Source organism: Theobroma cacao, chromosome 4 (assembly GCF_053813885.1).
Source record: "Theobroma cacao isolate CCN51 chromosome 4, ASM5381388v1, whole genome shotgun sequence".
Classification (NCBI taxonomy): domain Eukaryota; kingdom Viridiplantae; phylum Streptophyta; class Magnoliopsida; order Malvales; family Malvaceae; genus Theobroma; species Theobroma cacao.
The window spans coordinates 32,376,714-32,402,010 of record NC_142642.1 but is presented as its reverse complement, the minus strand read 5'-3'; the positions used below and the strand labels follow the sequence as shown (position 1 = coordinate 32,402,010).

General features: G+C 31.4%; 2 protein-coding genes across 5 annotated transcripts; both read right to left on the bottom strand.

Annotated features, from left to right (window-relative positions):
* Nucleotides 1-82: 82 nt before the first annotated feature.
* Nucleotides 83-20,656, bottom strand: LOC108661793 (2-alkenal reductase (NADP(+)-dependent)-like). 3 transcript variants are annotated; one of them, XM_088805371.1, is made up of 5 exons: nt 20,414-20,656; nt 2,291-2,468; nt 1,295-1,461; nt 883-965; nt 83-662 (listed from the first exon to the last, which is right to left on the bottom strand). In XM_088805371.1, the coding sequence occupies exons 1-5, from the start codon at nt 20,654-20,656 to the stop codon at nt 284-286; spliced, it is 1,050 nt and encodes a 349-aa protein (XP_088661497.1). In that variant the 3' UTR covers nt 83-283. The 3 variants fall into 3 exon arrangements, with proteins under 3 accessions (XP_088661497.1, XP_017975359.1, XP_088661498.1); XM_018119870.2 differs by lacking the exon at nt 20,414-20,656 and adding an exon at nt 5,543-5,794; XM_088805372.1 differs by lacking the exon at nt 20,414-20,656 and adding an exon at nt 3,392-3,628.
* LOC18602290 (uncharacterized) lies at nt 8,209-15,271 on the bottom strand. 2 transcript variants are annotated; one of them, XM_018119873.2, is made up of 5 exons: nt 14,470-15,271; nt 10,351-10,393; nt 10,082-10,241; nt 8,693-8,834; nt 8,209-8,582 (listed from the first exon to the last, which is right to left on the bottom strand). In XM_018119873.2, exons 2-5 carry the CDS (start codon nt 10,357-10,359, stop codon nt 8,576-8,578), a joined length of 318 nt encoding a protein of 105 aa, XP_017975362.2. In that variant the 5' UTR covers nt 10,360-10,393; nt 14,470-15,271; the 3' UTR covers nt 8,209-8,575. The 2 variants fall into 2 exon arrangements, with proteins under 2 accessions (XP_017975362.2, XP_017975360.2); XM_018119871.2 differs by lacking the exon at nt 10,351-10,393.
* Nucleotides 20,657-25,297: the final 4,641 nt, after the last annotated feature.

Here is a 25,297-nt window from a genome sequence, read left to right as displayed (position 1 = left end):
ATTCATTTGAAAACTAAATTAATTTATTAATTCTGATGTATGTACTCTTAAAGATATAAACTAATCCTTTAATTTAATTTCTTAGATGATTTTCTATCTAAGAATTCACGGTTTGCATTTAGGATGATGGCGAAAAACCGAAATAAACATGATCACTCTCCATTGATGAATCTTAAAGCAGCATATGCTTGTAAGTTATGGCGGTTTCCAACAAATTAGCAACATCCATCCAATAAGGAAGCTTGAGAGCTGAAAACCTTTGCAATTGGATTCGATCACAATTTCACAAACAATTAACAGCAACCACTTGTTTTCCAATATTTCGGCCACTGAAGAGCCCAACTAGCGCTGCTGGAGCATTCTCGAGGCCGTCGGCTATGTCTTCCACGTACACTACTTTCTCTTCCCTAATCTTTGGCAATATCATTTCCAGATACTTTGGATAGAGGTGGTAGTACTCGAAGACCAGGTATCCTTGCATTCGGGCTTGTTTCATCACGATCGACGTCAAATTGTGCACGCCTTCAGGCTGCTCAAGGTTGTACTGAGAGATCATCCCACACACAGCAATGCGAGCACGGACTCTCAGGTTGAGCAGAACTGCGTCCAGCATCTTTCCTCCCACGTTATCGAAGTAAATGTCGATGCCTTCAGGAAAGAACCTGCCACGATGATTAAAGGGTTGCCACTAGATTTCACATCAGATATTGGTAAGCTTGCAGTTGAATCGCCAACTGTTAACTATGGGGGTAATTACAAAGTTTTTGGCTTAGCTGTTCACTCGGATGCTCCTTAAAATTTCAGGGTCAGTATCAGATACAACTTGGCTAAGGTTTCACAATCGGCTATCAGATTTCAATTGCAAGAAATATTGCTACTGACCTTTTCAATGTTGCAGTAAAGTCTGGCTCTTCTTTATAGTTGAAAGCCTCATCAAATCCAAATTTGTTCTTCAACAGATCAACCTTAAATCGAAGCAGTTACAACAATATTCAGACATGAGAAGCAAACTGATTATAAGGGAAGAAAATGGTTCAAAAAAGTTGTTCCCTAATATTTCTAGCAATCACCTAAACGAACAACAATGTTCTCATCATCGAGCGGGGCAACATAAGGAGAAGATATTACATCAAAAAAAACTATGACATATATATAAATAAAAACCAAAAAAAAAGAAGAAGAATGAAAACATTGCATTAAAACAAGGAGAGCATATAGACAACAAAAACTGTTTAAGTACTAAGGCAAAAAAAAATAGCAAACCACGGAATGAACAATCATAAGGCCTGGCTACCTTCTCATTACTTCCAGCACTACCAACGACATAGCACCCTTGCAGCTTTGCGAACTGCCCCACAAGCTGACCAACTGCACCACATGCTGCTGAAACAAAGACATATTCTCCTTTCTGAGGAGAACAAAGCTCATAGAAACCAATATATGCAGTCATACCAGGCATACCTGTCAAGTATGTTATACATATATCAGAACAACAGTTAAGGAAAGTTTATTGCAGTATTTCATCTTGAGAGGATAGTAAAAACGAACAGCAGAAAGGTGCTAATTAATACCTATAATTATTCTTCAAACGGTGTCAACAGATCGGTTCCTTGAACATAAACAAAATAGAAGCGAACAAAGGATGGTTCATGCAGTACTTCACCACAAGCCAGGTGCGTTCAATAAGACAAGCTTTGGTAGCCAAGGAATGATCTCTTATAAATTATAACCATAACAGACTATTTTAGCTCATAATAATGGGAGATTGGTAGTTTAGCTTTAGCTTTTGACCTTTGGGTCCTGGACCATTATCAGTCAAATAAAATTGATTAAGTTTTATGCATTCATTCAACTATCAAGTTCTCAGATGAGCTAGTTGAATTGAGTTTCAAGGATGTAAGGCTTAATTTGTCTGCTATTCCATTCGTCTATATGGCCGAGTATGAGCTAAGTATTTGTGTTCTAAACTTTCTTATTCTATCCAAATAAAGTGTCAATACGTTTCTTGCGTCGCATAGGCATATTGAGTCTAGTGGACTTGGAGTGATCAACACAAATCCAATAATTGTGATAATTAGGACTTAGGAGGCCTTAATACTGATAAAATTTGGCATGTCATATTACTAAGTTTGTATTAGACTACTCTCCTAGCACAATACTCGTAGGATGTCATCTGTATCTTCGAAAAAGAACAAAAAAAAAGAAGAAGAAAAATACTAGCTTTACTACTTTCCTTCCATTAACATTTCTAGGAATCTGTAGTTCATATATTGGAAAAGAGACAACTTACCAAGAATTCCAGCATAGAAGGAAAGAGGCACATCTGTGTGTTGAATTTTGAACAGGTGATTTGTCTCCGTAATCAGACTATACTCTTCCCAACCAGTTAATCCCCAAACCAAATCATCCTTTTGGAAGTCTGGATGTGCAGAATCTAAAACTTTAGCCACGCCATATCCAGTTATAGGCTGCATCATGTATCAATTTTTTTAAAAAATAAGTCAGTTACTCAAGGAAATGAGTAGTGAACATATGACACCACCAATCGATCGGTCCAATACTTCATTAAAATTCCCCCTCCTTATAATTACTTAACATGATATACCAATATGAAAAATCAATTTTCTATGCCTTTTCCATATTTTATAGGGTAACCTCTTGCAACTATATCCACAAGTAATTGCCGCTTTTAATTTGCAATTCCCATAACATTATTGATAACAAATTACTTTGCAGATATCATCTCTGACTTAAAAAGCCCAACAAACCTTGGGTAAACAATCAACAATTCTTTTGCTAAATTTCTCTGCTGAGAAAATTTGAACAGATACAAAAAATGAAAGATATAAAAGACAAACACGTTAAGAAATGTGTTCTTGTTAAGAACAGAAGGTCCAAAATAAAAAATAAAAAACAAAAAGAAAACTAAGAGAAATGGGCAGTGAGCCGCTGATCACCAACCCGGTTTGAAAGTTTCAAAATAGGCTCTATTACGCTTCTTCTTTAAGTATCAAAGAAATAAGTTACTCTAGTTAAACTTGACTTGCATATACTTTGAGTTCACTCCAGTTACAGCTCGAGTAGATAGCCTGCAGACTTACTAGAATAAGCTCAAAATTAATGGAGTTTCAACCCCTTATTCATAATGTTCTTTTCTAGTACTAGTTGTTTAGTTTTTTGTTTTTTCAAATTCAATAAACTTTGAATTTTAAAGAAGAAAATAAAATAGCTCTCTTCTATGCACATAATCTCACCCTTCCACAAAGAAATGCATGCAAGCAAACTATAGTAGTTTGTTGCATATAAAAAAAAAACAATTCAAGAAGTTAATACAGTCTAGTTCATAGGGAAAATTAAAAAACAGCCAAAGGAACACGCATGAATCACTGACCAAACCCGGCGCATAAGACTCAACGTAATGTCCTTGAATCTTCATCATTCTCGTTGTCATGTAGGGATCACATGACACATAGAGATTCTTCACAACAATTCCTTTACAGCCCTCTGATACCTTGAGTTTTAAGGTACCAATGACCAGTTGCATGTCTGTTTCTTTTGGAAAACCACACACATAATTTTTGAGTATCACCCTAATGTTGCTTGCATCTTCAATGCCTTGGCTAGCCATTACTTTTTCTTTCTCAGAGAGACCAGGGCAAATGAATAGAGGGAGGGTTGTTTTGAATGTGTACGGTATAGTTGAGATGTGTGGGAAATGTGAAAAGTTATCTATTTTTTTTATTTTATTTACTTAATATCTACTAGTCTTATCTCCTATGCACACGCACTATATAAGCGTGGGCGAAATAAATAAATAAATAGATTTATTATTTGGATAATTGTTCAAAAAAAGTAAAAAATTAGTTAACTATTGTAAGTATCAAAAGGGGAAAAATAGGAATAAGTGCTGAATGTACAGGTTTTTAAAATAGAGTAAAAAAAACACAAATTGAGTTTGAAAAGATATAAGACCCAAATGAATTTATATACAAATCAAATTGTAAAATAAAAAAAATATAAACATGGGTATGTTTATCTTTGATTTTCCCATTTTCTCGCTTTCATATTTATGATAATTTAAATTTTTTTTAACAATCATCCAAATAATAACATTATTTATTTATTTCACCCACATAGTGGATGTACATTGGACTAGTATATAAATATCTTTCTTTTCTATCTCCCTATATAAAAGTGCCAACTTTAAGTGTTAAAATTAGTGATTGATCTAAATACCCCTTATAATTCATCAAATTATATATAATAAATATATTACATATATATATATATATTATATGTATATATCTCTCTTCTCTATTTCTCTATATAAAAGTGCCAACTCCAAGTATTAACAGTGATTGATATGAATTACCCTGAGGATAGTATGCAATAGGAGTTGATAGAGAGATTTCTTTCTCTTTGATATTAAAAGCCATGGAAAATCAATTTTATAATTTTTTTTGAAAAATTTTAAAATAACATACACTAAAATCATAGTTCTTTTTTCCCCTAATCTTCATGAATGTTGATAAGAGAGACAATGAATTTATGATCTAGGAAGTAACAAAGTATTAAAAAGACAACATAATGGAATTTTAGTTATATATAGAAAACTGTATTTTCCGTGTGGCATTTATTTGATCTATTATTAATTTGATTAAAAAAATAATTTAAGTTCTGCAATGATTAATGAAAACTAAAATTTGAGAATGAAAATTAATAAATTGATAGAACTTGTTAGATAATTTACTCATAAAATTTTTAATACTATTTTTTTATTTAAAATGGTAGTATAACTGAAAATTTTGACAATATTTTCACAGTCCAACAGCTATCAATTAGATTTTATGTATATATAGATGTAATTTGGGCTACCTATTTAAATATTATTGATTTGCGCAATAAATTCTACTTAGAGGGAATTCCATGAACTTTATCTAATGAATTTTACGTAAACCTTTCCCATTCTAGTTTCTGCAAAAAAAAACTCTAATTGAAAAGAAAAAAAAGGCTGTTTACTTGACTCTATTGTAGAGGAGGAAATCGTTAATAAGTAGGATAGAGAGCAACAGTATATAGAAAACCAGAAGATGTTCTTTGGGTAGCAACTAGCAACGCCCATCCCGGACAAGGAAAAGGTCAAGAGTAATTTATGGCCTTCAGTTTATTCTCTACCTTTTGAAGTAATCTCGGATGTGGGAAGTTGTTGAGAATTCGAAGGGTAATTATGCTCAAATAATTAAAAGGAATTAGAGAAAAATCGACCACATAATATAGTTAACTTCTAAAATCATACCATAACTTGCAAAACCATTACTTTTATTTTGTTGTATTTCCAGTAGTTAAACCTGAGAAGAAGAGCTCTAAATAACGAATATAACAGAAAAAAAAAACAAAGAAAACATGAAAAAAAAAAAAAGTAATCAAGAAACAATATTCCTAGTGTGGGTGTGTTCATCTAATTAATTATGATATGACAAAAGGAGAGAGGAAATTCGATCAGAAAAATAAAAAGGGGAAAGAGAGAGAAGCATGAACTAACTGAACCAGGTGTGTAAGAGTCAGAATAATGTCTTTCGAGCTTCATCATTTTGAAAATCATGTAGGGATCACAGGAGAGAAAAAGATTCTTGACAACAACTGCGTTGGAGCCCCCTGATGCTTTTAGTTTGATGGTCCCTGCAGTCAAGTGCATATCTGTTTCTTGTGGAGAACCAGATACATGGTGTTTCAATATCACCTTCATGTTGCTTGCTTCATCAATGGCTCCCGTCGCCATCTTAATTTGCTTTCTTTCTTCCTAATTTCTCTTTAATACTACGAAGAGAATTAGAAATTGAACTATTGAAGACAGGTAGAGAAAGCAAAGGGTGTCTAGTATTTATAGGAGGAGAGAGATTCAAGTTGAAGCTAATGGTGTATAATGTGAAAGGTTTTAGGATGCATGTATATTCTACACATGGTGCTTTCTTTTTTTTTTAGATTTAGAGGAATAGATTAAAACTCAATTTTGTTAAGTAGAGAATATATGTATTTTTTATTGAATTAAATACTCTAATGTCTTTATATATTAGCAAGTTAAAGATAAAAATAAGAAATGTCTGTCCTTTTTAAGAGACGACTCAATAACTGCTGCGTCGACAAAAGGGAAAATCCAAATGAGCATAAGATCTTTGAAACATCCAAAATGTTTAATGTCTGGATTATTGTGGCGAAGAGCATAATGGGGCAGCAACCAATGTCCTTCAGAAATCAGGAAGTGGTCCTTTTGGGTTCATTTTGTTGGGAAAAATCATATAAATGAGTATACATGTGCAAGGAAAATTTAAAAACTTTTTCTTCACGCAAAAAAATTTTTTTTTTTTGGATAAGACTGAAATGTTTTCATTAATAATGGGGTTACCTTTAAATCATAACCCTCCCTATATAGGAAGACAAAAGTTTAACCCATATCCAGCACCCTGTACAAAAACAACCTTTAAACTGCCCTATACAAAATGGAACCCACCTTGTAGAAATCCAAGTCTGAGTCCTGATTTATTAGTCTGGCGCTTAGGGCCAGCAAATGCAAGGTTGCAACCTGCAAGTGAGCACACTATCAACCTCAACTTTCCATATTTCGTGCTAGTATCCGGGGAAAATGAATGCAATTCTTATGAATTCGCAAAGCACAAGTGGACAAATGGAAGGGTGATCAGATGGTTACTCCATATAGATGCATTTAACTGGTAAAATTCGTTAGAGTTTGTGTCAAGGATTTAACTGGTAAAATTTGTTGGAATTTATGACAAAGGTCACAAATCGGCCCTTGGGTAAAGTCACCCAAGTAAGGGCCTTAGGTCTCTAATTTGAGGAGGTTTTATAATTTTATAATATAATTTATTATATTAAAAATATATAAAAATTAATAAAATTACATGTTTTCTCACTTTCTTAATTATGTATCTAATAAATTTCAATTTTCCATCACTTTCTAATTTCTATAATACTATATTATTTCCAATCAACTAACGGTCATTTGTATTTAATCATCTCCAACAACTATTTTTTTCTCACTTACATCTCCTATTTCCAATCAACATATTTAATGAGTTATAACAACTAATTTTTCTCTTATATATAAAACCAATTATTTCTTTTTCAATGTATAATATATACTTTTGAATTTTTCTTTTCTCATTTATTCTTTCTTCCTTCTTCCTTTAACTTCAATTTTCTTCCAAAGAATACATAAGAAGTCCGTTATGTTATTATCTTCATAAAGCCGTGAACCTCATTTACGGTTTTCAGTAAGTATTCAACAATTAGGTACTACTATTCTAATATTTATAAATTTTTTTACTTTAATTTTTAATTTATATTATATTGTTATATTACCTTTATTTTATGTGGTATTTGATTTATTTGAATTAAAAAATTTGATTGTTGATTTTGTATTAGACATTTAAAACATATAAAAATTTTACATCTCAAAAAGTTAAAAGAATAAAAATTTACTAATATTTTTAATTTTAATAAAAAAATACCTCATTAAATATTTCGCTTTAAGCTTTTAAACTTATTGAACCGCCTTGCAAAGGTGAACATATTCATATTGACACATGAAGGTTAAAGGTTTATGTTCATTGAGCATATTTTGTTCGATTATCTAAAAAGATATTGACATTAAAGACTATCATTATTGTGTTCATTTTACTAAGAGTTTTAAGATTTTTAAGTTGGTTTTGGATGATCAAAGTGGTGAATTGTCCGAAGAAAAAAGAGATAAAGAATATAGACAGAGATGTAGTGTTTTTATTAGTGATAATCAAACCTTAACTATTTTGGTTTTTAATTTTCTTAAAACCCAATCTTATTCTATATATCTCACATATAATTATTTTATTATTATTGTCTAAAACCGGTTCATGCTCAAGATATTGATTTTTTCAATATAAAAGATGAAAACGTGAAAATACATTACCAATTCAAACCTTTGCACACAAGCATTTACCTCCTTACATTACATTTAAATTAATCATGTCATAACTTTGATTTTTGTAAATATACGTTCATTTAATTTTTTTCATCAATATCATCTTTAGATTCTCTTTTAAATTTTAATTAAGTATTATTTTATTTTTATTTAACGACTGTTGCATTAACTTCTTTCTTCTAAAACATAATGACAATCTTAATTTTAAAAAATGCTTTCTATACACTTGTCAATTTAACAAGAGAATGATAATGATATATTAAGAAGTCATTATCCGTAATTATTTAATCAATAAAACAGTCATAATGGAATCAAGGTTGGGTATAAATACATAAAAAGAAAAAAAAAAGGAAAAACTTGTTAAATTCGAATAATGTTCCTTCCATCAGGATTCCGAGCATGGATTCCTTCAAAATGATGAATGAGGGCATTTGCCGCAAACATCAGCTCCATCTCACGCTTAGTCTGTTCAGCTGCAACTTGGAGGGCACTCACACCCCTCTTCTTCCTTGCAATTTGATCTTGTATCTGTTTCTACTTACATACCATATCTTCATCATTTGCCTATGTCACTATATGGCTTCAATTGGGGTTGAGATTTTAACACCTGAAAAATAAGTTTGCAGTGAAAAATAAGTTTGCAGTGAAAGATTATGGTTTTTGAATAAATTTAAACCTCAGATTGAGAAATTTTTTGTTCACCAAATCTTGTATTACCAGAATCCACCAGCATCTCTATTCATGCTATTCTGATCTGATTCTGTTCTTTTAGATGAATGGATGGTCCTCCTGCTTTCAGTACCAGTACCACTGACCTCCCTGACTTGATGAACTATGGAGCTTAAGATGTCCAACTCATCTGAAACAAAGGCATGTCAATTTTAAGGAGAAACTGCAAAAGCTCGTGATATTATAACAATCAACAGATGCTGGAGAAGGCAAGCCTCAGAATGAGACTTTTCACATACTTTAGCAGCCAAGAGTTTCTGCAGTTTAATAGGTAATAAAGAAGCGTGTCCCTATAGGAACTTGAAGAACTCCCCATGACCAAGGGACTTGAACTCCTTAACATAGAATGGCTCAGCCAGCCAAGACCCACATTTAAACAGCTTTCTTGGCAAAATTAACTTTTGTTTTTCAAGTACTTTACCACCATAAATTTCATGATTAGGCTCAAAATAAGTAATAATTTTCCTAATAACATCTTCTGCTATCACACCTAGCAACTAATATATTTCTAAAGAGAAGAGACAGAAGACTGAGGAGTCATAAAATTGACAATCCATTTTTGTACAAACACCGGTGGTTGTACAAAAGATAACACATTTGGCTGCTGTTTGAGGCTTGCATCATTGTCACTGCATTTTCACTTACACACAAATCTAAGCCTTGGTATGTCAAATCAAAGTTATGCAGCGGGAGAAACCTTGCCATTTTTGGAAATTCTTCAGGTGATCTGGTTATTTCATTCTCAGCAATTTGGGTATTTAATCTCTTTCTCTATTCAAATTAACCACATCAAAAAATGGCACCAAGCTTTATCAACCACTCAACCCACAATCAGCCATGCAACCCTAACAAAGCAAATGCTGGTGACCATAAAATCGCAAGCCAAAGTTCTAACAGAAGCAAAATTGACAATTAAACTTTAAAAAGAAAAAAAGTCCAAAATGCTACCATCTGAACAAAGAAACTAAAGTAATAATAAAATCTAATAAACATCAAACTAAAAGAGAATCAGATCCAAGCCAAAAAACAAACAAACAAACAAGAACTATCAAAAAGACCTGATAATTTCAGATACAATCCAATCAATAATTAGGCCCATTTCTAGAGAAACAGAAAATTATTAAAATAAAGCTACAAAAAATAATTTAACTAACTATAACAATTAAAGAATCACCAAGGAACTCATCCACCCCACAACCCACAGTCACCAAAAAAAAAAAAGACTTCAAACAAAGGACAAGAAAAGAAATATTCTTGAACTACTCAACCATGTTTTTTAAAGAAGGAAGATGCAAAAACCACAAAAGCATACTAGAACTTCCTTTCTTTCTTTCTTTTTCTTATTTTTCCCAATAGCATCAAGCAAAATCTACTTACAATGTCTGCGTACGAGGAGCGATGCATCCTTCTCACTTGGTTCAACATCAATGCTTTCATATCCAGATTTATTATCAGCTGTGTTAGTCAATTCAAATTGTCTGATGGCTTGGATGGTATCATAGATGCCATCCAACATTCCTTTTCTGATAGATGTCACCTGTTATATTGAAAAAGAAAGTTTTATCATAATCCTAGATCCCATAATAGCTTGTCACAATAAACATACCTAGCAGATAGGAATCCATAAAATAAACTTGAAAAGTCACCGCAGTCATTGGCACACTGAAGGTGATAGGACTGTTGTGCCACCTACGACAAGACATAAAGAAGGCACTCACCCAAGTGAATATATCATAATAAATAAAAGCAGTATCAAAATCATGGCACCCAAGATGAAAAACCCAAAGTATATGCATTCAAAAACTTGACTCAATTCCATTGCCTAATATATCATAAACCTAAATGCATTGTCATAATTAGCTAAAAGTCACCATCAAATTAAACTCTAGCTATAAGGTCCCTACACTTATACCTCCAAGAAGAAGTTACATATGGACAACATTATCCTATCCTTATTCTCGTAAAAACACATTTAAAGACCTTTTATGTATATATATTGAAAATACAGCTCATACAATTAAAAAAAATGGGGTCACTTAATTGAGGTACATCTTTTATACTTTTTTTTGGTACAATGAAGACTGTTACTTCTCAAACATAAGATTTCTACCAAACCCATCCCACCCTTACCACTTGAGCCTTTTTGTGCCTACTACCTTTCAAGGTGCACACCCTAGGCACTAAGGTGAGTGTCTCAAAAAAGGACCCTCAACTGAAGGGGTCAAAGGAGCTTTCACTATATTCTGCAGCAACTTAGCACTTAGGTAAATGCTTCAACTGTAGCAAAAAACATTTTTACCAGGAAAAGGTAAAAACAGGAGAATGCTTTAATATACAATTGAAAGTAAACAATGTTATGTCACATGCACATGCTCTTCAAGTTACCAAATGATAAAAAGAAGATAACTGAAAGAATGCAAGGAGCTTTCACTAGATTCTGCTGGAATTTAGCACTTTAGTAAATAACAACTTATTGCAACCAGCTAAAGCACAGTAAACTTACAGCAACATTTTTTTTTTGAAAAGCAACTTACAGCAACATTTAATAATCAATAAATGAATAAGAAATAAACATTGACTTCATTGTCATCCTCAGCTGTTGACTTGTAAAAGGAGAGAATTCTTTGCAGGACCTATGAATAAAAATAAAAGTCCACAAAATGCATGTCCTATTACAGAGTGATTAAAAAAAAAAACACTCAATGTTCTGCCTCATGCAGTTAACATTCAGGAAAGGGTTAAATCCACAAATCTCTATACTAACAAGGGTTAAATCCACAAATCTCTTCAAGGTTGGTAACAAGTCCACTTTATGCCAAGAGATGTAGCTCAAATTACTTATAAAATTGAAATGAGATCAAAAGGAGGAAATCCTTGATGAGATCTCTAATTAAAAGTGCCAGGAGTAAAATGAACGTTATGAACGCAAAGCAAGCAAACATTAAAGAGAGGTCTCATGGTGGCTTCTTCCTTCAAACAATCACATTGCTCATTCTTTAAAACCACAAAGTGCCCAGGTTAAGCTTCAAATTCAATTAAGCCTCTTTTGAGATCTAATCACAAGTGAATAAACCCTATTTGAGCTTTAAAACCTACTTAACTCCTTCCATATCCCTAAACCTACAATTGATAATTTTATAATCCCAACCCCACCATAAATCTGGGTAGATTCTTTTAAAAATATTACAGATGCCTCAGGATGAGACAACATTGGGAAGGGGAAAAAAAACAACACATTAATTTTTTGAGAGAGTGAGTGTACATCTGCTGTGGTGTGCTCCCTCCATGCCTCCTTTCAGGTTGTGATGAATTTCTTCATCTAGTTATCAGAGAGCAAAATATCAGCTTCATCTAAATTACTAAACTTTTCAGCCTCATTGCCATTTTCATTTGGAACAAGATCTTGCTTTCCCCATCTGTTCTGCTTAACTTAGGTGGTCTAGAGATGGAAGGACTGGGATGACCAATTTCTTTCAAGCCAAGCCATGTCAACTCTTCTTTTTTTTTTTTGAAAATGTGTCAACTCTTCTGTTGTAGAGGGGTAAGGACAACTACTAACCCGATCAAAGCTATTAACATGTGAAAACAACTTGGAGTTGTTACCTTCATCGTTGTCATTCTTTTCATCTTCATGTGCACAATCATTGCTACCTTCCTCCTCGGAGCTCGATAAATCAAATCATATATGCTTGGCACAAAATCCTTGTGTACTAAGATAAATGGTTCAACTTGTTGCGATGGTTAATATAATGTTCTTCTAGTTTCAGTCCCTTGCAATTTTTAGCTTCAGTCCTTTATGGCATTTCTTTACCTCAAAACCTTTCACTCTCTTGGCCTTCATAATAAAACTAGCATGCATCATATGATCACAACAGTAACAATTTCAATAAACTATAATATCCGATTTTCTGTCAAACTAGCATGTAGTCTCTGAACATATAGATTCCTTCAATTGGGTACCAAATTTATACAGGTATGTATAACCACCAATGCGCACTAAAAGCAGATGCAATTAGGCAGTCCAAAGTTGACTTCATAAGGTAATGTGTTTACATGCATGATGTTGATACCCAATCAAGCCTTAGAACCAAATTATAGGATATCAAAAGAAAGGGCAAAGAAACAATCCATGTAACAAATTACCAAATTATAGGACATCATACAGAAAGTGAAAAGAAAACTAACCACGTAACATATAACCAAATTACAGGATATCATATGGACAGTGCAAAGAAAACAAACATTCAACTATGCTACATATAAATCTTTACATTTTAAACCCAAAAGAGGAAATTTTGAAAGTGTAATAGATTCCTAGGCTATGCTGACAAAAGGCCAACTCCATTACTGTTAAGGACTAACAGTTATAAATATTTTATACTATACTAATGAAAGTTTTACCAGGTCATAATTATCAACAATGCACCTTTGAACCAATAACCAAGACATTAGAGGTTGTAATTTATTAGCAAATTCACCAACTTGTGAAAAAAATCATGATACATCACTGTAAAGCACATACCAAAATAAAAATAAGTCATGCTTTATGAACACAGTTTTATGCAGCTCTCAAGGCAATGGTTTGTATCAATGCATGACACTTTTCCTACTAAATGATAGTAGAAACATATGCAATACATACATCAGGCTTTGAATATGCACGCCAAGCTTTTCCTTGCTTGACAGCAACAAAATCCAGAAATTCATCAATAATAATTTCTTGATTTTTATGATGTCCATATATTTATGAAGGTAAGAATTATGTCCTCACTTGCTATGTCAAACACTTCAGTATTATCAGAGCTAAGTAGAATGTAACACAAGACAAGCATAAGACCTAGCAAAGGGCCAAGCTCCAGCATTTAGATGTCTTAACACCCAAATTCTCACATATTGTCAACTCCCACTCATAGAACATAGTAATTTGCCATACTCCCACAAAACATTGGATAAACGCTTTTACCTCAACAATAGACAGAAAACAAAGCAAGAAATTGAAAAAAAAAAAAAGGATTGAGGGAAATAATCATTATGTTTCAAATAATAATTTGGTCTCCAATTGCAGGAGGGTAGAAATTTTTTATTTGTCTGCTACGTATCAAAAGCTCTTCTCATATAACTAGACAGATGTGCCCTGCCTGTTCCCTTCTCCCCCAAAAGGAAAACTAACAAACATTTTGTCATCAAAGTTTATAATTCCATAAAATTCCAACTTTTTACTGCAATATATATCTTCAACTCTCAAAAATCAAATAAATAAATAAATAAACGAAATAATAAATCCTACTCTTCCCTTATGGCTCTGTTTAGTTGTCACTTTTGCTACTTGCCTATCTCTAATTGCTAGTTGCTTACTATTAATATAAAAGCAAATTCTAAATTGATTAAAAATTAAAAATTGACTAAAATAGTAAAATGTAATTACCATCTCTAACATAACTATTCTTATATAAAAGTAAAATCACCCATTTCATTCTCCAATTAATTTTAACATTTTAACTTTGGAATTTTCAATAAAATTATTTGCCTTGTGATTTAAATCGTAATTCCTGTTCTCTCTTTGGTAGAGGAGGGAACAAAATGCAAGTAGCGAAGTAAAAAACCCCAGTCTTCTTAAAAAACCTTTATCTGCGGCAACAAACAAAAAGAAAATTGGCATATAGTTGCTGCCTAATCTACCTCAAAGATTTCAATATCCATATTAACTACTAAATCGCAACAAAACGTGCATATATACAAATATATAATTTCTGGTGTGTAATTACCCTTCCTTCAATGGTTATAAGCTTGTGAAGAGATAGAATCCCCTGCATATCCAATCCCAACGAGCTCCATAAATCAGCGGCGCTGCCTACGAAACTTTACACGCTGTAACACTCTTTCTGGACGCAATACGCTCGCCCCACGCCTGCTTCACGCCCTCGTCTGTTCTTTCTCGAACCTCCTTCAGGACTTGGCCAGAGGCGGCGGTGTCTCTCTGGTCGCTGGTTGCCCGGTTCTATTGAATACCTGTTGTATGTTAGGGTTTAGGGGAAAGAAATTATCGGGGTTTTGGAAGAAGAAATATTTGGGTTTTGTTGGATTAGAAATTGGAATGATGGCTGAGATGGAGGACGGTCACCCAGGAGCAGAAGGGAAAGAAGGAAGTAGGAATTAAGCGAGGATTTAAGAGTGTTGTCGTCAGGTATTTATTGTGAGGCTTTGCAGCTAAAATTAAACTCTTGTAATTTTGAAAATCGCTTGTCCAAACAGGGTCGTCGCCGGAGGGCTATGAAAGTGAGATTGGCAGGCAAGGAAGAGAAAGGATATTCGGCGTATGCGACAGCCGCTAAGTGCTCTGCAAGTTGCAGCTGAACAGATTGAGCGAGAGAGCGAGTTGATGTTTGCAGTGAATGCCCTCATTCATCAATGGGCCTAGGATCCTCTGACTGAGATTGAAAACATCCTTTTGAAGGAATCGATGCTCAGAATCTTGATGGAAGGATCGTTATTCAAATTTGATAAGTTTCTCTCCTCCCCTTGTTTTTTTTATACCTGCCTTTGATTCTATTACGATTACTTTTGATAGGGTCGGTGCTTAAACCAAGGTCATGTAGTCTTAATCAATCCGTCAATCACGCGTTCTCTTGTATGTTTTCATGATTATATATTCAAGAGTTATCTCGAAAACACGTTTGATAGGTATTAAAAAATTTATATTTATATACATGTTTAATATTTAAGATTTATCTCAAAGTTATGATTGATAGGTATCGAAAAATTATATATATATATATATATATATATTCAAAATCTTTGTATTGTTCGATTCGTGATATATTACCTTATCAAATTGTGTAAGCCTTTGATTCTATTATGACTACTTTTGTTATGGTCAAAACTTAATCCGAGCTCATGTGGTCTTAACTTGAAGACATGCTTGATAGGTATTGAAAAATTTATATTTATATAACTATTTAATATCCAAGACTTATATCAAATTTGTAATATTTTATCTCACTCAATTATAGTTTTAACTCGAATACATGCTTGATACGTGTTGAAAAATTCATGTTTATATACGTATTTAATATCCAAGACTAATCTCGAATCTGTGACATTATACGCCACTCAATTGTGCAATGATCCGATATATTTTTTTACCCAATTGTGCAACATTCGAAAAGGATCCCACATCAATGAGTAGAGGAGAGCTTTGCTGATACCATTTTTATCCGTATTTATAGAACCAAATCTCGTATGACCTTAAATTTTGAAAATAGAGACTAAGTAAGCTTAGAACTCACAGTCCATATTCTTAACTCAAAAGACATGCCTAATAAATAATGAAAGACTCGTATTAATATACCCAAGACCTACTCCATCTTTTAATGGAATTCATGATAGCTTTAATGATTATATATTTATGGATTATGGCTTTTTAATATATCGTTAATTTTTTCGCATTCTCCAGTTAAATTGATAATGTATAAAAATTATTAAAAAAAATAAGTTTATCATTATATTTCATAAAAAAGTTAATGCAACAATTACTAATTAGTTATAAAATAATAATTGAATAAAATTTAAAAGACAATCTAAAAGCTATAAAGATGAAAAGATAAAATTAACATATACCCTAACCCTAAAAGTATAACATAATTAATTTTAATATAAGTTAAATTTATTTGGTAGTACGATCCAAATGTATAGAGTTAGATACTTGTTTGAAAGATCAAATTGGTAATATATTCCCACTTTCCGGTTTTTAGGTTGAAAAAACCAAAATTTGGAGAGCCAATTGGCTAATAAGTACTAATAATGATATAATCAATTGTGAAATATATAAAATTAGGTTTGCCTTCAAAAAAAATTCGAAATTGACATAGCTAAGGTCTGATTATTACTCACAAACACTACATCTTCATCCATACTCAAAGGCGGAGCATAGCATGGTAGTCCCCCAAAATTTTTAAAACTTTTATTTTTTATATATATTTTTAATACTCTTTAAAATAATTTTTTATTTAATAATTAATACAAATAATTTTTTTATTTATTCTGTATTTTTTCTTTTGTTTTATTATTATTTGTTTATTTTTTTCATTTCTCTTTTATTTGCTCATATGTTCATAGTTTCTATAAACTTTATTTTAATTTCTATGAACCATCAACCATATTTTTCTTTTTTGTTATATAAGTTCTATCTTCTACTTGTCATGTTCTTTTTTTTTGTTATATGGATTTTATTTTTTATGATTTTAGTGTTTAAACACTGTTAGTTGTTGCTTAAAATTTCATTCATGTATCATTTTTTTAATCTTATTTGATTGATTAATTCGTTTTATTTTGATTCTTTTGGTTTTTTGCAAATAATTTAGTTATTTATATTGAAAAAAGTATTACTCGCATTTTCAGTATAAAGTCAATAATTGAATTGATGAATTGGAATTGAAGAAATATCGTTGAGCACAACTTTTCCTAAATGATTATTATAAGTCTTTCTTTTTTTATTTATTTTGATTTACATGTTTTATAAAATTATTGTCTATTATAAAGTTTTTGATTATTAGTTAAGTTCAACATATTAGTTTTAAAAATTTTTAACCTTTATTCCTCATTGTCTTTGACTCAAAAACAAAAATTGACTAGATCCGCCTCTATTTATATTTTTTTACCTCTTTTTCCTCTAACAATTCACCATTTTGATTATCCAAAATAAATTTAAAAACCTTGAAACTTTGAGTGAAATGTGCACAACAATTATAGTCCTTAACACCAACTATCTTTTTTTTTTAAAGACAATGATTCATTAATCAACCAAGAAAGAAATCCTTTCTTGAGAATTAACACAAAACAGGGAAAGACCACAAGTGATAAAAAAGAAACAAAAAAAAAAGGAAAGAAAAGAAAGACCCTGAAACAAAGAAAGCAAAAAACAAAACTCAGCGAAAGAACTCAGAAATCAGCCTGAAAGATTTGTTGAACCAAGTAAAAAGTATAAGGTCTGCAAACTTATCAAAGCACTTTATAGGCTCAAGTAAGCTCCAAGAGCATGCTATGAGAAGATGGATAGTAACTTGCAAAGTCAAGATTTTTTTAGATGTGACAGTGAACATACTTTGTATGTTAAAAACTCAAGTAATCTAGTTCAATTAATAGTTTCACTCTATGTTGACGATTTGCTTATCATTGGACCAGATGGTAGTTTTGTGGATGATTTCAAATTGAAAATGCAAAAAAGAATTTGACATAAGTGATTTTGGCAAGATGTCACAATTCCTTGGTTTGTAGATTGAGCAAAAAGTTGATTGCATATTGATGAATCGGAAGAAGTATGCTTCTGATTTGTTAAAAAAATTTAGAGGGGAGAATTGCAAGACAATAGCAACACCTTTAGCCTATGGTAACAAGCTGAGTAGGGATGATGGAGGTGTTGAGACAGATGAAACTTCTTATAGGAGGTTGATAGGAAGTTTGTTGTATCATTTTGCTACAGGACCTGGCATTATGTATGCCACTAGCTTACTCTCTAGATTTATGCACAATCCTTTTGAAATTCACTTAGTTGTTGCTAAGAGAGTACTCATGTATGTTAAAAGGACACTGAGCTATGGACTGAAGTTTAACAAAGTAGAAAAAAAGAGCTTCAAGGCTATTGTGATAGTGACTAGGGTGGAAGCGTACGTGGAAGACACTAAGAGTACTAATGGGTGTTGTTTTTCTTTTAGAAGTGCTATTTTTGCTTAGTACTCCAAGAAGTAGGATATTGTTGCACAATCCTTTGTTGAAGCAGTATATGTTGTTGCTACTTCAAGTGCAAATTAGGCAATTTGGTTGAGAAAATTTCTTCAAGATTTGAGGTTCAACTATGATGAACCTATTGCACTTTGGATTGACAACAAGTCTGTCATTTCTAAGACAAAAAATCTAATAGATCATGGAGGATCAAGCATATCAGAATCAAATATCATGCCATTAAAGAGGTAATAAAAATGGTGAGATATCTGTTATTCATTGCAGTACAGGTGAGCAGGTAGCAGACATTTTCACCAATGGGCTCGATAAAGACACATTTGAAAATCGAAGAGCTAAACTCAAAGTCTACAATTCAAGCTTCTAAGAGGTGTGTTGAAGATGGAAGCTTGCTGCAACCATGGTGTGTAACATCCAGTAACTCTGGCGTGTAACATCTTGAAACCTTGACATGTAACATCTTGGAGCCACATGGTGTGTCACATCTTGAAACCATGGTGTGTAACATCTAGCGGCTCTGGTGTGTAATATCTTGCAATTTTGGCATGTAGCTTTCAGAAGTTGTAGCGTGTAGCGCATTATGATCTTGGTGTGTAACATCTGTGTTACACGTGCTGCTGTTTTTTTTTTTATTTCTTTTTATTCTTGTCATTTTTTGTTTAATTTTAGCAGTCTGTTAATGCATTTAGCTTGAAAAATTTCAAGTGTAAAAAGACCTCTGGTTTGTTGTTGCTTTGGAGAGTGTGAGTGCTAGATCACCATATGACATCGTTTTTTTTTTCCTTCTTTGTAAAAGTCTTGATAAAAGACTCCTTTTAGCTATTATTTTGTATAATAGAAATAGTCTTCTGCCCCAAAAATATTTTTCTCTCTTCTATGTTTCCTTGAACTCCATTGTTATAGTCCATATTCATAAGATAAATATCTTTATGAAAATTTAACAGTCCTGGACTGGTAAAATGGTTGGATTCTCTCTGCAATATCCAGATGGCATGTGAAATTTTAATTGACGTATGCGGCTGATATGGCTAAACAAACATGCACGAAGACAACTGGTCAAAACATCAGTCTGCAGTACTATTTTGCACTCAAAATGAAAAAGAGATTAAATAAAAAAAATAAAAATCATTTGACTGTAAAATAACTTACCAAGAATCCCAGCGTAGTAGGAAAGAGGGACATCCGTATGCCTGATTTTGAAGAGTCTTTCAGGTCTTGCTATGAAACTGTATTCTTCCCATCCTCTGGTTCGCCAAACAAAGTCACCTTCCTGGAAGCCGTGGTGCGTTGAATCCAAAACTTGAGCCACTCCAAACCCAGTAATGGGCTACAAGTGTTCATCAAGGGAGGGAAAACAATCACTATATAAGCAGCCATACTAAATGGCCATCTCCCTTCTTTTTTACGATAAGTAAAAGTCATCTCACTCACTTCATTACTAAACATGAAGGGCATATATTCTTATGAAGCCTGATGGTAAGTTCAAGAAGCGTGTGCTGGGTTATCATCTTATTATACTCCTAAACCCGAGCAGAAATGTTTAAATTGTCAAAATGACTTTGAGAAATCATAATGCTTCCACTCAAACTTATTCATTACAAGCATCCCAATTATGGTAACCATAATCAATGCCCAAAATTTTAAATCATTAATAAGAAAAGAAGAAGTTCATGAAATTAGCAGGAATTGAAAATATTCTATATGCTTCCCAAAGAAGGATGTAATACTCTTCTATCAATTTAACCAAACTTTGTCCTGTGAACAATTGAAGTATGGAATACATAACAATTTTTAAATTCATATTATTCGGTCAAAGGGAATCAAAAACTGAAAATTTCAGTTCAGGAACAACCCCTGAAAGAATTACACATGTAATCAACAAAATCTGAGTCATAGGCTTCGGCTTCAGCTTATCATTGCAATTTCAGCACGTGAGGAAGCAAATAAGAAAGCCGAGAGAGAGGGAGAGCATACAGAGCCAGGAGGGAAGGGGGTAAACTCGGGATCTTGATCATTTCTCATGCGAAGTCTCATGTAAGGATCACAAGACAAGTAAAGGTTCGTGACCAGCACAACTCCTTTGTGGTTTTCTGGTATCTTCGAAGTCATGGTACTAAAGCTTATGTACATGTCTGATTCTTTTGGAAAACCGGTCACGTAGTCCCTCAGTATCACCCTTTTGTTCCTCACCACTTCTGGAACATAGTCCTTTGCCATTTCTAATACAATAGTAATATAAAAAGGAAAAGGTTTGTGTGTATGGTTTTACCTTGTTCAACTTTGGTGTGATTTATACATTTCCGAAAGGATTTCATAAATCGTGATATTCACACGAGAATGTCTTTTTTTTGTAATTCTTTTTTAGAAAAGTGAATTTTAATTATACAATCGATATGTTATTATTTATCTCAAGTTAAAACTGTTAAAGACTCTCGTTAGTAGGAAAATCGACTTAATAGTACTTACTGATAAAATATGTGAAAATCTTGATAAATTTCATGTCAAAACTTTACTTTTGACACGAAACAGCAAATTAATTATTTTTAACTAATTAACAAAGTAAAGTGAATGTAATAAACAGTAGCATTTGTCCAAATAATAAATGATAGATGCTTATATCCGTTATTTATTATTCAAAGAGTAAGATTTAAAATGTGTAAAAAATAATAAATATAGTAAATATAATAGAGTATTGAGCATTTGAACTTTTTGTTTTTGAAAAGCCAAATTATTATTTAGCTTCAGCACCGTAATTTTAGGTCTCTTGCTTAAAATGCAAAAGACTCACGTTACATGAGTCGCACCGATCTGGGCCAAGAAAAGCTGTACATTTGTCAGAAGGACCAGCCATTGAATAGACAATGGTGTACACTCACCAAAAGATCCTAAAGGCTCTCGTCAAAAGTCGACTTAATAATATGTATATATTTCTTATTTAAAAAAATTAAATTTAAATTTTTTAAATAAAAAAATTTCAACTAATGAAAAACTTCAAACCAAAGAGTAGTATTTAATTCGAATTGATTTTTTAAAAAAATTATGAATTTTGTGAAATAAAAAAATTTAAAAACTTGAAACCACAATGAAAAAAAATTAAAAAATTAAATGTAATTTTTGAAAAATTTTCTAAAATATTTCAAAAATTTTAAATAAATTATTATTTCTCTGTTATATTTAATTAAATTTATATATTTTTATTTTAACTCAAATAAACTCTTATAACTAAAAATTAACTAACTATTTTAATTAAAATATCATTTATTATTTTATATTAATGATGTTAAGATAACGTTAATGTGACAGATAATATTATATGATCATATCATCATATTACATTCTTATGCATTATGACATATCATCGTATTATGTTGGCATAATGTGATATAAGATGATAAATAATTTTTTTTATTAAAAATAAAATAAAATAAAAAAAAAGAGAAAAAAGAAAAAAGTTAAAAAAAAAAGAAAAAAGGGGAAAAAAGAAAAAATAGAAAAAGGAAAAAGAAGAAATGAGAAAAAAAAGAAGATAATGTCAAGTAGCTTAGCTGATTCAGAGGCTCAATTCCTCTCTCAAACCATCGTTCCCTCGGATGGTTTTTTCTTTTCTTTGCTGATGTTTTCTTTGCAAGTGATTCTATTCTTCCAGCATTCACCTGATGTTTTATGTAGTCGACTGAGGTTTTCCCTCTGATCAGGGTTTGTTTGTTTTGTCTTCAGTTCTTTCCTTTCTCTGTAGCTTTGGTTTTTTTATCTTGATTTGATTTGATTTGCTTTGGCTTGCCTTTGCTCTTTTGGTGGTTTGAAAATTTTGTACTTTCTGGCTCTCTCCTTTCTTGTGTTGGATCTCTCTCGGTTTTTCCATGCTGTCTTTGCTGTTTGTGGCTGTTCGAGATTCCTGAATTTGTTCGGTCCGGGCTTTCACCTATCATGAAATTTCTTCTTCTTACTGGAATGTCTCACTTCATTAAGCTGCTCTTCTTTTTGGCTCGTCGGAAGGTGGAGATCGTCAGCTTTCTCTTTGTGAGGAGGCTTGTGTCGTCTTCAGAGTGCTTTTGGGGTCTCCCTCTTCCTCGGAGGCTTTTCTTGGTCGTTCCTTATGTTTCAGTTCGGGCTGCGATCTCTCAACTCTCCTTCACGATGGTTTGATGATGGTAGTTTGTGCTTGACCCTGTCTTCTTTGCTGGTCTTTGTACGATGCCGGGGATGCTTTCCTGTCAGCTTGTAGCTTGAGACGGGCGTGCTGGCTGATTGGTGGGTTGCTGTTCTCAGCTTCTATGAGCGTGTTAGGGTGCTCTCATTCTGCCTCAAGATTGATGCTGCTTTGTCGTTCCTTTGTTCTGGGTATGTAATGGATAAATTTTGTGTAGGTAGTCAAGGGTCGTGATTGCTTCGGTCTTTTAAGTTTGGTTTAGGACTAACCGTTATGCCACTAGAGTCTTTTGCATACTACAATCAAGATGAGAGCTGGTATTGAGGTTAATAAAATCACTGAAAACAAATTAATCAATTATTAAAATTTATTTAATTTAAAATAAAAATATAAAAATGTAATAAAATTAATAATAAAAATAAAAATTTATTTAAATTTTTTAAAAAATTAAGTGCTAAATCTAGAAAATGAAAAATTAAAGCCTATCCAATTGGATTTATATAATTGCCTGGTCTAAGTTGAAGTTGTCTCTAGTCGTCACTTGATTTACAGAAGAAAATTTTCCTAGAAAGGTGTGGGAAGTGTAACAAATGCTGTAGACGTAGGCACTCAGCCATTCCAGCCAAAGACTAATGTTATGACGTGTCATTTCAGAAGTGAAATTCGGTGGTATTTTGGACAGTAGCAGCAAAAAGCCAAAAGTAACCGCAACCAGGGGCGGGGGTTTATGCATGGCTCTCAAAATTTTTAAAATTATTTATTTATTATATATTTTTAAAAAATTTTATTTATATATTTTAAAATTCTTTATTTATTATATACATCTTTGAAATGATTCTTTCAAAATAATTTTATTTAATGATTAATATAAATACAAAATAATAAATTACCATTATAACCCTCATTCAATTTTATTTTAATTTTTAAATTTCTCTACCCTTGTTTTTCTCTCTTTCTTTTTCTTTTTCTATTCTCTTTTAATTTTTTATCTTTACTTTACTCTCTTTTATATAACTCAACAATGAACCATGCTTTATTTTTTAAAAAAGATTTATGAATTTGTGAGTTTAGACAAACAAAAATGAAACTCTTCATTACAATTATATAAAATTAAGAAAAAGTAAAGTTTTTATCTTTTTTTTTTATTTATATGATTTAACTATTTACATATTTGATCATTTTATGGATTCTTATATATCGTATTTAACTTTTTATATTTTATGCATTGTAGTTTTATATTTAATATTTTAAATTTAAATAAAAATAAAATATTAACTATATTAATTTTTTTAAGTTTTATTAAAGTATGACTAAGTTGAAAATAATTAACAAATTTTAAAAAAAAACGTAAATCATCTAATTAATTTTTCTATAATTGAGCCATTAAGCCATCTGAAGTCAATTTTAAAAAAATTGTTAATTAAATTCAAAATATTAATCTTAAAATTTTTAATTTTTATTCTTTTTCGTCATTGATTCTCAATAAAAATTGACCACAATTTTCATTCTATAATTTTATGGAGTTTTATAAGTTTACACATCCAATGTCCAACATACGTATAAACGCACAGAAACTGGGCGTACATTGTATATGTATACCTTTTTATCTGTTGACTATAAAGCAGAACATATTTTTGAGATTCAAGGCACAATGGGCCCACCAAGTAATGGGGACAAAGCATCGTAAGTGGAACTTGTGCCAGGATCCGGCTCCATTCCAAAGTGAAATTTCATTTTCCTTCGTCCCTGCCTTTTTTTTTTAATTAAATAAATATAATATTTGAAAAAATATTTAAATTTATTTAAAAAATTTAAATAATTTTGATATAATATCTATAAAATTTTTAAATTATTTAAACAATTCAAATAAACCATTATACATTTATTACGTTTAATCAAACTTATATACTTTTATTTTGAATCTAATAAATTTTTATTTTTTTATTTTTAATCAAATAAACTCTCATTACTAAGGATTGATTTAATCAAAATATTATAAAAAATTAAGTTTTAATCATATTTCTTTAAGCGATATATTTTTTATTGGTAAAATTTTAAAAAGTTGAGTAATTTAAACTTTTAGCTTCATTTTTTTCACATTTAGTAACAATATAAAAATTGCAACATTTGCTAGCGTATGCAATTTCTATCGTTACATTTTATTCATAATGTTTTTAAAAATTTATATAGTGAAGTTAGATAAAAAAAATGTTCTAAAAAACGTAAAAAAATGTGTTATTTAAAATATTTTTAGTAGTACGTTTTAAAAATATATTATCTTCAGTTAAATTTGCTATAGTGAAATATTATTTGTCATTATATAAGTGGCACTAACGTGAAATATTAACATGTCACAATTAATAATGATGTGCATGTTAATATATCATAATTGATGATGAAGTGACATATTAATGTGACATGATAACCTAGTTATGTAGTATTTTTCACCTTTTATACCAATGTTATATCAATATAAAATGACAAGTGATATTTCGACTAATGACAATTAATCAATTATTATTCATAAGCACTTATTTGATGTAAAATAAAAATATAAGAGCTTAATTTAATGTAAAAAAGAATAAAGATTTATTTGAAAATTTTTAAATAGTTTCAGAACTTTTTTGAATATTATATTAATAATTTTTTTATTACATTTAATCAAATTTTTGTATTTGTTTAAATATAAAACTTGTAATATATTACTA